Raw genomic sequence first — 12,500 nt, 5'->3', positions numbered from 1 at the left:
AGAGTGAGGGATGTGACCTGCAAACATGCAGCCATATATGTGACTCCCTGCCCAAACCTGAGAGAAGATCAGGGAGCCCTTTGGTTCTCTTGTCCTTTTCTACTTTTCTCACCTCCTCTCACACTTCCTTTTCACACCTCCACTCAATGCACCATTTCCCCATCCCTCCATTCAGCAGCCCACCCAGCATTCTTTAATTGATCTCTCACTCTTTCTCCCATTCACTTGGCCATCTAACGTTTTACCATTCCTGTAATATCTGGCTTTGGCAATAAGGGCTGTGTTTGTGGGTTCTGATGTGTGTGTGCGCGCAGGTGTGTGTGTGTGCGCGCCCGCGTGTGCGTGTGTGTGTGCGCCCGCGTGTGCGTGTGTGTGTCTGTGTGTGTGTGTGTATGTGTCTGTGTGTCTGTGTGTATGTGTGTGTGTGTGTGTGTGTGTGTTTCTGTGTGTGTTTCTGCGTGTCTATGTCTGTGTGATTGTGTGTGTGTGTGTGTGTGTGTGTGTGTGTGGGTGTGCCAGTCTGTACTGTACCTCTGCAACTCTTTCCGTCGTCTCCCACCTCAAAGCCGTCGGCGCAGAAGCAGAAGGTGCCGTTCCTCATCATGATGCAGCCGTACCGGCAATGCAGCTCATGACACGCTGACAGCAGCTCTGCAGAGAGAGAGAGGGAGAGAGAGAGAGAGGGAGAGTGATGGAGAGAGAGAGAGGGATGGAGAGAAAAAGAGAGAGGGATGGAGAGAAAGAGAGAGAAGGGTGGTAGGGAGATGAATGAGTGAGTGAGAGAGTGTAAAAGAGAGAGGGAAATAAAGGTTTGAGAAAAATGAGGGGAGAGAGAGGGGGGTGGAGATGGACAGACAGGGGGATTTCGTGAGGGAAAGAGAGGGGGGTGGAGAGAGAAGGGAATGGACAGAGAGTGAGAAGGTTAGAAAGAGAAAGTGGATGCAGAGAGAGAGGGAGAGAAAGAGGTGTGGGTGTGTGGTATAGGACGAAAGGGATAATACAGAGAGAGAAAGAGGGGTGTGAGAGAGAGGAGTGAGTGAAAGGGTGACAGATGAGAGATGAGGGGGGAGAAATATTCAAAGAGAATACATGAAATAAGACATATCAGAAAAGATGGGAAGAGATGATGGAGAAAGAGAGACAGACAGCGAGGGAGACAGGGTTGAACAGAGACAGATAAGGAGAGAGACAGGGTTGAACAGAGACAGACAAGGAGAGAGACAGGGTTGAACAGAGACAGATGGATGGAGGGTTGAAAGATTGAAGGAATAGTAAGAGGAAAAAAGTCACAAAAAGAAGAAATGTAAATACATGTTGATCTCACACATGTCTCCAGACCTCCCTACTCTCCATTCCTCTGACTGGAGTGAGAAGTGCCACACACACACACACACACACACACACACACACACACACACACACAGACACACAACACACACACACACACACACACACACACACACACACACACACACACACACACATACACGCACATATGCTGTTTCCATGTTAACAGACGCCAGCTGGAGGCGGGGATCAATATAGGGTTTACAGAAAGGAAATGGAATTACAAGAAACCACCGTACCTGAGCGGTGGAAACCCTGAAGAAAAACTACATCCCCCAGACAGGCTGAACTACATCCCGCAGACAGGCAGAAACATAACTCTAACAAGCACAAACGAACACGGAGCTCATTTGTATTAAGCACTTCTTTTTTCAAGCAGCCCAGTTGTAATACCACTAAATATGGAGGAACGCAGCTTTGGATGGAAGAAAGGATTTAGGATTTAGGGATGTTCTCGGTTTGTAATATCTGGTGTAGTTTTCTCCTGGATGTAATTTTAAGATGTTGCGAGTGGTACAGGCAGCTAACTCTGTCAAGGAAAAGAGAGATGTTGTACAGCCCTTAGAAACCACACAGACAGGGGTAAAACATGTCTTAATTATCTATTTCACCGTCACAAGCTACTTGGAAGACAAAGAGAGAGCGTCTATACAGTATATTCTTCAAAATTGCACTGATCTCTTGTTACACTGAATTCTTATTGAATGTAAGATGCTCCACAGAGATACCATCCATACCATCCCTGATGTGATCAGACTTTCAGAGTGAGAAAGAAACTCATGTCAGTGCTACAATCCCACACTGACAACTGCACAAAAGTAGTAAGAGAACTGCGATGTGCAGTCACAGGCAGATCATAAGAAAGTGAGTCAACCTTATAACAACTCTTCAGATAGTCTATTGTACATTGTATGCAGTCAGTCAATTAGCCCTTACTGTCAAACTCTCCACCACCCGATGTCAGTATCTATTACATATCAACCGCCCAGTATTGTAACCCTAGTATAAATGCAGTCATCACCTAATATCAATCAGTCTGTACAGATAGTCTGTAGCCACACACACACACAAAGGCAAATGTGGGACTAGCAAACAATAATACAATAATAATACAAATTCACAAATTCACTTTGACTAACAAATTCACAGAATGCCTCCCCAAACATTGTCTCCTTCCTTCAAATCATCCACACTCTGCTCTTTTGCTCTGCCCAATCATACGCTCCACTCCGATCTGCTTCACTTCACACCCCCCCGGCCCGAGTGTCCACTCCCATCCGTCCCTGTTGAGGCTGTTTCACACTCCAAACACCAGAAACCAACGACTCAGTCTGTGCATTTGGGAGTGTCTCATTAGCAACAGCTTGTACAGATACTCTTTACTCTGTAGCCATAACCCCCCCCCACACACACACACACACACATACACAAACACAAGCTATCAAAATAAGATGGAAGTCTGCAGAGTGTTCCCAAACATTGTCTCCTTCCTTCAAAACACCCAAACTCTGCTCTCCTGCTCTGACCAATCATGCGCTCTGCACCATTACACAGCCCACCCCCCAGCCCCTGAGCAGCCAATCACACCCCTCTCTAAACACCAGTCTGCTCTCTCTGACAGAGCTGTGGGTAGGTGGGCAACAGACGCGCAAGCGTCTCACAATTACTCTCAACAACAAAGGCAGCCATCAGCAGACCTCTCAGCATGCCTGTCTGTTCTGGTCTTCTCTACACTGCTCCTCTCCTCTCCTCTCCTCTCCTCTCCTCTCCTCTCCTCTCCTCTCCTCTCCCCTCTCCTCTCCTCTCCTCTCCTCTCCTCTCCTCTTCTCTCCTCTCATCTCCTCTTCTCTGCTCTGCTCTGCTCTCCTCTCCTCTCCTCTCCTCTCCTCTCCTCTCCTCTCCTCTCCTCCCCTATCCTCTCCTCTCCTCTCCTCTCCTCTCCTCTCCTCTTCTCTGCTCTGCTCTGCTCTGCTCTCCTCTCCTCTCCTCCTCTCCCCTCTCCTTTGCTCTCCTCTGCAAAGGGGGAGAGATGTCTACCTGCCTGTTCATTTTCCAGAAAAAAAAGAAGAAAGGAAAGAGAGCTTAGAAAGATATTATGTGATTGTCCAGTAAAGCTCCTCGAAACAATTTCAACTGTCATTGGAATTATAGAAATACGAATAAATTTAATTGAATGAGAAATTCTGTGATTGTTCTGTTCGCTTACTCTGTGTTCTCTGTCTCTGTGCTCTCTGTGTTGGCAGTAAATGGAGGGAGCAAAGCCAGAACAACGGGCTGAAAAACAGACTGCAGAGTGGACTGACGATCTTTAGAGTCTACAGGCCTCGGCTGTTTTATGTTGTCTGACGACAGTATGTGTGATTAGTAGTAATTAATGCTAGATTGGAGTGTTGACGGCGCTCTCACTGGGCCCTATCTTGCCAATCAGAAACGCAAGGAGGACGGCGCCAAATGCAAGTAGCTGTGTGGGCGGCTCTATGGCGCAGTTGCTATTTTAACGGCGGAAAAAACACACTTGCGTCCAGCGCAAGTTTCAAAAGGGTTGGTCCAAAGGAGGTTTCTCAGCCATAGGTGTGGTTTGGGCGTAATATGCAATAAACCAATCAGAGCGTCATCTCACATTCCTTTTAAGAGCGAGGAGCGCATAATGCAAAGCGGCTTGTTATCGTAATTGCGGAATTACCGGGAGAAAGACCGTGAGGCCACCAGAACGTGTGTTACCAGAAACAATCACGGCAATATTTTCCCATGCTTGTTTGGAGAAATGGTTCGTTTCTCGTTTGTATTTTTTCAGTTACTAGCATTCGTTTTTTGGTGGCAACATATTTGAAATAAAAGTCACAAAAACATACTTTCCGATGTTTTGGGTTCACCCTCACTGAATCACTAGGTTATGTATGCATGGTAATAATATTGCACCCATCGGCACATGCAGTTCAACCTCACGTCTTCTAAAGTCCTCTAATCTATCCTCATTTATGTCATTGACACATCCATGATTCATGGCAATGTTGTGTAAAACACTGGGGGGGGCACGTATGTGAATATGGGTGCAGTCTATAGCGCCAAGGACGCCAGGGAACCCATACTTCTGTACCTGATTCAGCACCCTCCGCGGCAGATGCACCCCCTCGAGGGAGCGTGCACCACTCGCTTGATCGGAAAGGAAAGCAGTTCGCCTAAACAAACGCAGGGAAAAATACTATATTACGATTTCATTATTTGTGAAAGAGATGGAAGAGAAGAACACAAGTGATTACAGTCTTTAGAACTGTTCTAAAGAGTTCAAACAACCGATGTTTTTCTTCCAAAAACCTCGGATAATAGCGAACGCAAAAGAACACCTTTTTGTTCTGTGGAAATATATAGCCTACCCCAGCCATGACTACAAAATGAATTAACTTAATTTTCCTTTGAGCAAGTTAAATGTATTTGACACGGCGTTTCACAAGACTAAATATCGAGGGGGTGCATCTGCCGCGGAGGGTGCTGAATCGGGTACAACACTGCCATTACAATTAACCTGAATCATTTGGGTCAATGTGTACGCTAGATGTATGCCTATTTTTAAAATATCTTGGATATGGATATCACAATGATTTCCTCATGTGGTAAATACTTTATTTTCCTTGTAATTATATATGGCTTGCCAAAAAATTGGTGTAAATCTCTCGTAGAGACGACAGAAGTAAAGTGTAGCCTATAGGTCCTATACTGTGCGGGCAAGCACATGCGCCCTTAAAATAGCGTTCTGAATACGCGTTACAGACTTTAGACATTGCGCCTCTGACATTAGACCAGCTTTTTTGTGGTCAATGGCGCACGACGCACGGCGTGTTTTGAAACTGCAAAATACCACTTGCGCCAGAGAAACGCCTTCTCTGTTCCGCCCCCGCCCATGTCGACGCAAGTTCATTTCGAAGCGCACCTCTGGAGGGAAAATCGCGCTGTGCGCCGGGTGCAAGATAGGAATGATACATGCGTTGGTGACAATGTCAATTGCGCTGGGTGCAAGATAGGGCCCACTGACTCACAGTCTTGTCGATTCAGTTTATCTTATTTATTGTCATTTCTTATTTTAAAAGATATGTCGATTTCACAAAACCGACCTGTTTATCAATTTAGATCATCATATTTATTGTCATTTATGTTTTAAAAGATATGTCAATTCCACATAACCGACCTACTGTAAACAAATGTGAACCCAATTTGACTTGTTTAATTTTTGATGTGAATGGAGTTGTCTCATTTGGTGACACGGATACCATTTTATACAATTAGATAATTGCTTAGCAGCACATTGAGTTCTCTCTCTCTCTCCCTCTCCCTCTCCTTCAAATACAAAAGTCATAATTCAAACGTAATTCTACCAAAATTCATTCAATTCAAGCATAATTATAAATATGACGATATGAGGCTCATTTCCCATGATGGGTATGTGCGGTAAGCTTCTGGGTCACCTTAAGATAAAACACAGTGTTTGGGGAGATGGCAACTCTAATACCCAGTCTGTGCGTGTGGCTCCCCGGATGCAGGGTATCAGAGTAGGAGATAAGGATAAAGCTTTTTAACAGGAAAGGAGAAGTTTAGTATAGCGCTTCTGACACAGCATCTAGAATAGACTCCTTCTAGAAAAGAAGGTATTATCTACTTTTTTTCCTCAGACACACTTCACAGTATGAGAAATCCCTAGACAATTGGGATGGTCAAGTCCAAGCTAGACAGCTATTTGTGCCTATTGTGTAGTAAACGGCTCTCCAAAAGCACTTGACCAGAGTTTCCATGGCAATGATTATGTCCATTTGTTTTGATTATACTGTAGTTTCCACAGAGACTGGAGCCTCCTCCTCTCAATGAGATGCAACAGCATCTATAGCAGAGGCCAATGTCAGGAGACTGAAGTGCCTTAGGCTTTTCAGAGGTGTGATGCAATCACTTACAAAACTGTGAAGTTATAAATGACAATTATCTTGCAAAGAAAGATAGCAGTTGACATGTATGACCAATATGAATCACAATCATTATTCAAAATTGTTTCTGTTTTTCTATTCTCTTAAATAAATTTAACAGACTAGACAGTAAAACTTCAAGCTCTTTTTTTAAGCAGGCATGGTAAATGTGGCCTACTCTCAGCCTCTGTGCTCAACAGCCTGTGATAAATCAGCTAATATCTATTCTGTGTGTTGCATGCCCTTTCCCAACCTCTGAAGAACATATCTCTCATGTTCTTTCCCAACCTCTGAAGTACATATCTCTCTTGTTCTCTCCTCTCCTCTGCAGAACATATCTCTCTTGTTCTCTCCTCTCCTCAGCAGAACATATCTCTCTTGTTCTCTCCCTCCCTCTCCTCTGAACACTCACTCTGCGATTTCTCCTTGTGAAGGCTTTCCAGCACCAGTGACAGGACGTGTGCAAGCGAGTGAACATTCGCGGCGTGATAGCTGGCACGTATCCCACCTTGTGCCGCGACAACACGCAACGCATCCGAGCACAGTCCGCCCTGAAGATACGGCAGAGGATTATCCCCATATCGGCTCTAAGGCGCAGCACAAATCCCTTTTCCCTATTCAGAGCAGACGGCCAGGACAATACAATATGCACAGCCTGTGCTGTCTGTGCGGAGGGCAACGCTATCACAGCGAAACAATCACTGGACAGGTGGAGTAGATTCACTGTACACTGCCGAGTATTCTACACTACCAGTCAAGCGTCATCGCCACCTTTTTATTTTTTTCAGACAGTGTTGCAAATGTTTTGGATCTATAGAAGGACAGACACAGCCGTATGTAGCTCTTGCCTGCATCATTGGATGAGTGAATGTATGTGCTGTATGTTTTCCACAGTATTGATTTGACCTTTAGCCCTTACCCTGTGTTCAACAACAAGTGACCTCCGCTGTATTGAAAATGCATGCTTTCATCATAATGGAGGTGCTCAAGTGCAATCACTGGCACATTCATTACATGTAACTCGAACAGAGGCAACCACAATAGACATACACGTAACAGTCTTTTCATAGGTTGCATGATGACAAGCACGCAGCTCAATTGACCAAAGGCAGAATGGCTCGAGACCTTGAAGAGTTTCTTCAGGGAGCTTCAGAGGAAGGAGATAACACAAGTGGATACAGCACAGGCTGAGACTGAGGGAGACACACACTTGATCCATCTCATATATGTTATTGTATGTAATGTTCTGTGCACTATTCATAGATCTCTACGTTATAATCTTAAATCATATTTGAAGCTGTTCAACACAAAACATACGTTAAAAGTGCTCATACAAGTTATAAGTGTTATACATTAAACTGGAGAGCGTTGTCATACATGTTGTAAGCGTTATACATTAACCTGTAAACCAGAGCGTTGCTTTTCCAGTAGCACTTCAGGAACAGCGGTTTGTTATGTGGTGAGTATTCTACGTAATCTATGTTCAAGTCCCTGCAATCTATGTCCATCACAGAATCATTATTCATCACATCTATTATTCCAAATGTGTCAGCTGTTTGCTATGGTCTTATGTGAAGCGATGGCAATGTGCCTGCATCTCTGTGTGTCCAACAGCCATTATTTAGACAGCCTCTGCTGCTGTTTCCTTCATTGGTTCTGGTTGATGCAATATGTTGGATTAACAATGAACTGTGCAAGATACGGTATGAGCACAATGGTGTCGGCACACAATGAGAGAAGAGCTTAATAGGGTTTGTTTGGATGAGAGTTCCACGTGATGTATGCTCAGTAGGTTATTAGTAGTAACCTTTTGGGAAGTAATTGGCCTTAGGGATGAAACAGACGAAAAGAAACATTACGGAAAAGAAAAATAACACTGTAAAGTTTAGCTGTGCTTGTGCATGTGTTGTAATTAATCTGGGAGCACATGCAATGGTATGTAAGGGTGTAATCATGTTTGAAACCTTAGTGTGGATTTTTTTTATTTTTACACTCGATGAACTACGAGTTATCTCAAAGGTCAGACACCCTGTGAAGCAAAATTGCAGCATCTTCAAAATGTTTTTTATCTCTCTACAGAAGCAGAAGTGGAAGGCTGTGGAATGGCAGCCAAAAACAGATATGGAATACTGATGAATACTGTTATGAATACTCTGATGGGATTAATAATGATGAGTACTGTTATTCGGATTATCTAATCAGTTATCTCATTCCCTTGGCCTGCTCTAACCTCTTACAACTCGAAGTATTAAAAGCTCAGGTCTCTTTCATGATGTGTAAGATCTTGCAGCAGTTAACTGTTTTATTTATAACATTGACAACATGTGAGTGTGCAGGGCTCTGTAACATGACGCAACACACACTGTGAACTGAATCCAGGATGTAGTACTGATTCTGTTCATATGTGTTGCAATTTAGGTTCCCTCTGGGACAACGGTTCTGTCTGTAAGGCATTCACAATCTTCATGGGATTGCTTGAGCCAAAATGGTGGATAGCAGGTTTTATCAGGAAGCCGACGATATGCTAGACAAGGCTAGAGAGACTGATGCAGACTGGTGGATATGCCTTTTCATTATATGGCAACGACAGTACAAGCATTCTGATTGGCTAATGGGTAGTCATGCCAGCCGCGTATTGACGTTCTAGCCAGTCTGCGGTCTGATAACTATTGTTATTGCACTCCGCTGACATCAATCTTAAAAATGAGTGATACCATGTACCAAGTACTAAACATTACATCCTTAAAAATTAGCGATATATCAACAGCCATGAGCATGTATTGATAGAATCAGGACTCCTATTATGAAATTATCTGAGAACAGGAAACCGGTTGAATGTCGTGGTACCATGACAGTTGATGACAGTTGAAGAATAAAGACTCAAGAATTTGCGAACATTTTGATATCGGGTAATACTTTATAGGACTTAGTACAGGTCAGTACAATTCAGAAGCAGCAAAAATGTGTTTTTGAAAGTGATGATGAAGACTTGACTACTATAGCTTGAAAACCTTGGGCCCTATCTTGCCGATCAGAAACGCAAGTAGGACGGCGCCAAGCGCAAGTAGCTGTGTGGGCGGCTCTATGGCGCAGTTGCTATTTTAACGGCGGAAAAAACACACTTGCGTCCAGCGCAAGTGTCAAAAGGGTTGGTCCAAAGGAGGTTACTCAGTCATAGGTGTGGTTTGGGCGTGATATGCAATAAACCAATCGGAGCGTCATTTCACATTCCCTTTAAAAGCGAGAAGCGCATAGTCCATAGCGGCTTGTTATTTTGATGGCGGAATTACCTGGTGGAAGACCGGAGAAGTTCACAGCCGAGGAGACCGACGTGAGATTTACACCAATTTTTTGGCAAGCCATATATAATTACAAGGAAAATAAAGTATTTACCACTTGAGGAAATCATTGTGAAATCCATATCCAAGATATTTTAAAAATAAGCATACATGTAGCCTACACATTGACCCAAATGATTCAGGTTAATTGAAGCTGCGTGACATTTGATTTATTGTATGGCTTTGTAAAAAGCCGGGAGATAGATATATATGGGGATGCGAGAAACCCTCCAAAAGTAAGCAAAGTCAAGCAAGCATGTCAAGATATTGCCGTGATTGTTTCTGCAACGGGGCACCCGAAAACGTTGCCGAAAACGCTATAATGACGTCCGGAGACGTGGGACATCCAAGCTGGAAGGTAACACACGTTCTCGTGCCTTCACGGGAGGTGGATCTGCCTCGACCCAGGATCTGACGGCAGCAGAGGACATCGCCACGTCTACCCTCACGCCTGAAAGCGTGCAGGGATTTGGGGGCATGGAAATCGGCACCCAAGCCAGTGCACCAGCTGACCAAACCCAAGGTACATAAATAAAGTCCACATACACAGAGATGAGTTTACAAGATTTATAATAATACTGGCATTAAATAAATGCAACAAAGCCATACAATAAATCAAATGTCACGCAGCTTCAATTAACCTGAATCATTTGGGTCTATTGTGTACGCTAGATGTATGCCTAGTTTTTAAATGTCTTGGATACGGATATCAAAATGATTTCCTCATGTGGTAAATACTTTATTTTCATTGTAATTATATATGGCTTGTCAAACAATTGGTGTAAATCTCTCGTGAAGACGACAGAAGTAAAGTGTAGCCTACAGGTCCTATACTGTGCGGGCAAGCACATGCGCCCTTAAAATAGCGTTCTGAATACGCGTTACAGACTTTAGACATTGCGCCTCACATTAGACCAGCTTTTTTTTGGTCAATGGCGCACGGCGCACGGCGTTGTTTTGAAACTGCAAAATACCACTTGCGCCAGAGAAACGCCTTCTCTGTTCCGCCCCCGCCCATGTCGACGCAAGTTCATTTCGAAGCGCGCCTCTGGAGGGAAAATCGCGCTGTGCGCCGGGTGCAAGATAGGAATGATACATGCGTCGGTGACAATGTCAATTGCGCTGGGTGCAAGATAGGGCCCCTTGTGTTTAACTGTAAATTAAAGCCATTTAAGCTGAGCCCTGTTGTCCGTTTTCTATTGATCATTGTAACTTGAAGTTAGCAAGTCATTGTTTGCTAGGCAACACCTGAAACACACTGTGTCGTGAGAAGACTTGAGAGCTGAACAAAACGACATGTTTTCTATTTACGATTACCATTTATTCTCAAAATGAAAAGAGCTAAACATGCCATATAATGAACAACTTACTAACCTCTACCGTTCGGTCATGCAGGTAAATGATCAGACTTCGGCTTTGCCGTATCGACCGAGCGATACGTTACGGCCTCAGTCTGATAATTTACCTGCATGACCTCACTCTCGGTTAGTAAGTAGTATAGTGCTCCTGACAACACTGCTCCTGACTGCCTCGATCTGTTCCTATACCTGAGAGTGCTGGGCTCTCATCTCTGAAACGGAGACACTGTCTGTATTGAAGAGCAATTCTGCTAGATTTTCTCTTTTAAAATAACTATAGAGAGCCTCTGAAGAAATAGAAAACACAGACACACACAGAAACACAGACAGACACACACACACACACACACACACACACACACACGTACACACACACACGTACACACAAGCACACACATACACACCCACAGAGCTTGTATTGATCACGTTGTTTGGAAACCTTCGGGGGATAAAACAGACACAAAGAAACACAAAAATGATCTGTTTGGCCACGGCTTGAGTTCTTAAGATCCTTCAGGACGGAAATGTACTTTAGTGTGTGGGTTGCCTGGTACAGCAAGAAGGCTGCATGGACTTGCTGTACTTGGTTTAAGAAAAAAAGAATGCTGTGGTATTCTGTATGGTCTTTGTTGTCAATCTGTTTTATTATAATATAATATATTATTATAGATATAATAGCAGATTACACAAACAAGACTTAATGAAGACTAGAGTCTTAATATAGAGTTCTCTTCTGTGGACACTTGGTTTTTGACTATATTTTACTAAACACAGACATGTTCATCGCATACGAATATTCTTCTTTTCCCAAACTGAACTCTTTGGATAGAAATTATGACAGAGAGGCCTGACGGGTATTATTATTATTATTATTATTATTATTATTATTATTATTATTATTATTATTATTATTATTATTATTATTATTATTATTATTATTATTATTATTATTATTATTTGTATTTGTATTTGTATTTGTATTATATTATTAATATAATACAATCAAATTGTTTTTAGAATACAAGTTAGTAAATACTATTACAGCATTGCTATAGCTCGACAGATACTGTACATGCAGCACATACATACATATATACATATATATTCTATATTCTACAGCTGCTGGTCTTTGGGTCTTGGCCCGTGGGCCTTGGGGGCCCGTACCCATATGTATATCAATCTAAATAGTCTGAAAAGCCCAATTACATTGCCAAAAATACGAATATGTACCCATATTCAGCAAAATAATTACACTGTCAAAAATAGTTACAGGTTGGTTGGCTGAATATGTGCACGGGGGAGGAAGCATGGAAGCGGCGGCTGTTAGTGACCAACCCTGACAATTACAACTACGTTACGCCACTGCTCCACCCCCACTCTGTTCTGGTGAGCTGGACTGCATTACTTTAACTCACCTTCTGACTCAACACATCTAACTATGGGTAGAGAATATTACTGGAGAATTTATTGCTGAAACCGTTGCAGCCTATGATTGATTGCTTTGTGAT

The 12,500-nt window shown here is 43.1% G+C and overlaps 1 protein-coding gene across 1 annotated transcript in view; it reads right to left on the bottom strand.

Annotated features, from left to right (window-relative positions):
* Positions 1–12,500, bottom strand: part of lrp1bb (low density lipoprotein receptor-related protein 1Bb) — a gene marked incomplete at both ends in the record, with an annotated part of 317,704 nt that overhangs the window by 203,376 nt on the left and 101,828 nt on the right. Inside the window, 1 exon segment of the mRNA XM_080838235.1 lies at positions 532–651. Coding sequence (XP_080694361.1) covers positions 532–651 — 120 coding nt within the window.

The sequence above is a fragment of the Sprattus sprattus genome (genome assembly GCF_963457725.1).
Source record: "Sprattus sprattus genome assembly, chromosome: 5".
Lineage (NCBI taxonomy): Eukaryota > Metazoa > Chordata > Actinopteri > Clupeiformes > Clupeidae > Sprattus > Sprattus sprattus.
The sequence above is the reverse complement of the archived record's forward strand: the minus strand, read 5'-3'. Positions and strand labels throughout refer to the sequence as shown.